The following is a 3931-nucleotide window of genomic DNA, read 5'->3' on the forward strand; positions in this document are numbered from 1 at the left end:
TTCCAAACGTATGGCTACTTAAATTCAATTTTTTTTTAATGATGCGCATTTGCACCGACTCGCAGCGGTGCCCCATTAGCTCGGAAAAAAGATTCCTGCTACCTGATTGGTTAGAATTATCTTGTCCAACCAATCAGCTATCAGGAAACGTTTCCGAGCTAAAAGGGCACCCCTGCGAGTCGGTGCAAGTCTGCCTCGCAAAAAAGAATTGACTATAGTTTCTCCCAGCCCCATGGGTAGGTGGAAGTGGCTGTAGTCGTATTTTGGTGAAAGGGGGTAGCCTACCGTGAGGTATACTCGGAAACCACAAATTGCCGAAACTACCTTGTTGTAGTTAGGAAAAGGGGAGGGGTGAGAAGGGTTGAACCTGCGTGTCAGTGCGTGTATGCATATCTAAATATTTAGCCGTCCTTTTTGACGGGTCACTTATACTAGTATAATATAAAGTAATCTTTACAGTAGTTAACTAAATGTAGATCATTAACTTTTAAATTATATTAACTGCATTACTTACTAGTACAAGTTTTCCCACAAGATGGTGCGGGGAAAAAAGGGGTTTCTTTCCAACTCAAGAATGGTTAACGTTCCACAAATTACATTAAAAGGAGAAATAACGTCAATTGGAATATCTAAGAAAACGCTCGTCTTGCATTCGGAAGTTAACCTTACATTACTGCTTGATTTTTATCTAATACTTGCACGGCACCGACGACTCTTTCATAGAAATCTCTACCTTTTGACGACAAATCCAGCTGTTTCTATTCTGCCTCATGACAAAGGCCTCAGACATATCAATTCATGACTGGGGTTTGGCCAGTTTTCATCACCCCGCTGGCCAGTGCAGATTGGTGATGGTTTGAGATTTTAGTCTGATCACCCACAGCAATCCAACTTAGTATAGGTGGCCCTGACTGTGCACACCGCACAACTTTTACATAGAACCCTCTACCATATGACAACAACAACAACAAATACAGCCGTTTCTATTCTACTGCAGGTGAAAGGCCTCAGACATATCAATTCAAGTCTGTTGTTTGGCCAGTTTTCATCACTACGATGGCCAGTGCGGATTGGCATTGGTGGGAGATTTTCGTCTGATCGCTCACAGCAAACCAACCTAGCATGGGTGTCCCTGACTTTGCAGCTTTGGTGATCATGGCGATACACAAACCCTTTCACCACATTAAGGTATCCCCACTGAGAAAGGGCTAATATATGAAAGAATATCCAACAAACTTTGTAGATTTAAGAACAATGCCCTAGATGAATATTGGGAGTTAAATGGCTGGACAAGATTAGAAATGAAACTATAAGAGAGATTACTTCATTGCCATATGTCCATGAGATCATGGTTAAGGATAAATAGAGATGGTTTGGACATGCACTTCGCACTCCCCGAGAGAGATTAGTTCACCAAAGTTTCATCTGGGCTCCACAAGACACTAGAAGAGTTGAAAGACCAAAGCCCAGTGGCTGAGGACTATGAAGTGTAAGGTAGATGATGAATGGAGAAATATCGATTTAAAAGCTCAAGGTAGAGATGACGGGCAAAATTTAACCGAGGCTCTTTGCGTCAATAGGAATGGGAGGAGAAGATGATGCTGATAATTGATAAAATGTTTCTAAAATAGACTTTTATTTAAGAAAATAAATATAATCTTCAGACATAATTTAACTCGATAGCTTTTAGTATTCGGGAGCTCCATAGGTAGGAGCTTGTGTTTCGTAAACGGTTTCAGGATGACCATAGGATGGAGCTGGTGTTCCGTAAGCAGGAGGAGGATGGCTGTAGGATGAAGCTGATGTTCCGTAAACAGGTTAATGGTGACCATAGACAGGAGCTGGTGTTCCGTAAGCAGGTTCAGGATGACCGTAGGATGGGGCTGGTGTTCCGTAAGCAGGTTCAGGATGACCATAGGCTGGAGCTGGTGTTCCGTAAGCAGGGGCAGGATGGCCGTAGGCTGGAGCAGGCTTGTAATGCTCAGGTTCCGGGTACTTGGCCTCTCCCTCGTAAGTGACCTCAGCCTGGTATCCGTTGTAGTGATCGGCGGTGTAAGTGACGATCTGAGTGCGACCGTCGGGGAGGAGGACGTAGTACTTGCCGGTCACCAAGTTCCCGTCGGAGTTGGAGTCGTGGCCGAAGTCCAGGCCCTTGTATTCGTCCTTCACGGTGTAGTCGAAGGCAAAGGGCATTCCCTTCTATATAAGAAAAGAAGACATGTGACTACATCGTTATGAACTTGTGGGACATTATTATTATTATAATTATTATTATTATTATTATTATTATTATTATTATTATTATTATTATTATTATTTTTATTATTATTATTATTATTATTATTATTATTATTACAGATACATTCAACAATCTGTGATGTTGAAAATATTACGAGATCCACAGTATATATATATATATATATATATATATATATATATATATACATATATATATATATATATATACATATATATATATGTATGTATGTATGTATATTCTCTAGGTATTCAAATGAATGAGAAATCCTAAAACTACTTTCTTAAATCTGAATAATTTTCTCTTTCGATTTAAAACCACTCATATTATTTGTTAACTTGTTTTTTATCATTTTAAATACATTTCAATACTTAATATGTTACTGTAGAGTTCTTATTGTTATTTTTATTCTTTTTATTTTTATTATCCATAGTAATATTGATGGAAGTTCTTTGATGCTATATATATTTCTAGATAATCTTCGTCGTACCTGTATTTATGAATTTATATCTATTACTAAGTTATAATAATTACTTCCATCAAAGCTTTTTTGAAAAGAAATTCCTCTAGTCAATGGTTAGTTATATTAACTAAAACTTATTGATTTAGAAATATCTTTTCAAAACAACAAACTTCAAAATCATTCTCACCTCGTGTTTTTCATCGTAAGAAGGTGCATGGTAGGATGGAGCAGGAGCATGGTAAGATGGTTCAGGGGCATGGTAAGAAGGTTCAGGAGCATGGTAACTAGGAGCAGGGGCATGATAAGAAGGTTCAGGAGCATGGTAGGATGGTTCAGGGGCATGGTAAGAAGGTTCAGGAGCATGGTAACTAGGAGCAGGGGCATGATAAGAAGGTTCAGGAGCATGGTAGGATGGTTCAGGGGCATGGTAAGAAGGTTCAGGAGCATGGTAACTAGGAGCAGGGGCATGATAAGAAGGTTCGGGCGTGTAGGAGAGAGGATGTTCAGGGGCAGCATATCCGTATCCTGCAGGAGCGGGAGTATCAGGACGGGCCAAAACCACCGTCGCCACACACAACAAAATTACCTGTAAGAGAACCCAAAATTCAAATTAATCCTTTGAGTATCGTAACTAATAGATTCTATATATTATTCCACAAATCACAGAGAACGCAGAAGACAAGAAATGAGAAGCTTCCATCACTCGCTAACCTTAGCGCTCATGTTTCTAGCTTTTCCTGGAATGCTGGAAAAGAAGTGAGCCTGTGTTTATATATGAGGCTCACTCATGGTCAGTCTTCGCAGCCACACCCCGCTGACCAACGGATTTGTCAGTAGATGTCATTTTTCACTTAATTGTTTACCTGTAATTGCGCGTATGGAAGGAAATAGGAAGTAACGCACGAACCCCAATGACATATAGTTTATCATTCCTCTGACAAACCGGAAACAATATTCATTTTTCAAACTGGGTTGGAATTTCTCTCTGGCCCAAACACTGAATTATCTTTTATGTTTTTCATTGATATTCTAGTCTTGGTTTTCATGTTTCCTTAAAACTATTCTCAGATATTGTGAATTTGGTCCATTTCAATTGATAATAGAATTGTCCATGATCAGGCTTTCATGAAAAGTATTTGTAACTAGTGAAAGCTAAATAATTACTGTATATAGATATGCACTCACAGATTCAACCCATCCCACCACCTCTC

General features: G+C 39.3%; 1 protein-coding gene across 1 annotated transcript; it reads right to left on the reverse strand.

Annotated features, from left to right (window-relative positions):
- Positions 1-1679: 1679 nt before the first annotated feature.
- Positions 1680-3453, reverse strand: LOC137657668 (cuticle protein 19-like). Its single transcript, XM_068392068.1, has 3 exons — positions 3432-3453; positions 2908-3306; positions 1680-2199 (listed from the first exon to the last, which is right to left on the reverse strand). Exons 1-3 carry the CDS (start codon positions 3441-3443, stop codon positions 1819-1821), a joined length of 792 nt encoding a protein of 263 aa, XP_068248169.1. The 5' UTR covers positions 3444-3453; the 3' UTR covers positions 1680-1818.
- Between the last annotated feature and the right edge of the window lie 478 nt (positions 3454-3931).

Source organism: Palaemon carinicauda, chromosome 18 (genome assembly GCF_036898095.1).
Source record: "Palaemon carinicauda isolate YSFRI2023 chromosome 18, ASM3689809v2, whole genome shotgun sequence".
NCBI classification, from domain to species: Eukaryota; Metazoa; Arthropoda; class Malacostraca; order Decapoda; family Palaemonidae; genus Palaemon; species Palaemon carinicauda.

Bases quoted from the DNA above. Each gene is read 5' to 3' on its own strand.
- LOC137657668 (XM_068392068.1), bottom strand. The intron at 2,200-2,907 runs GTGAGAATGATT...TTTCTTATATAG, and splicing joins CTTACGATGAAAAACACGAG to AAGGGAATGCCCTTTGCCTT.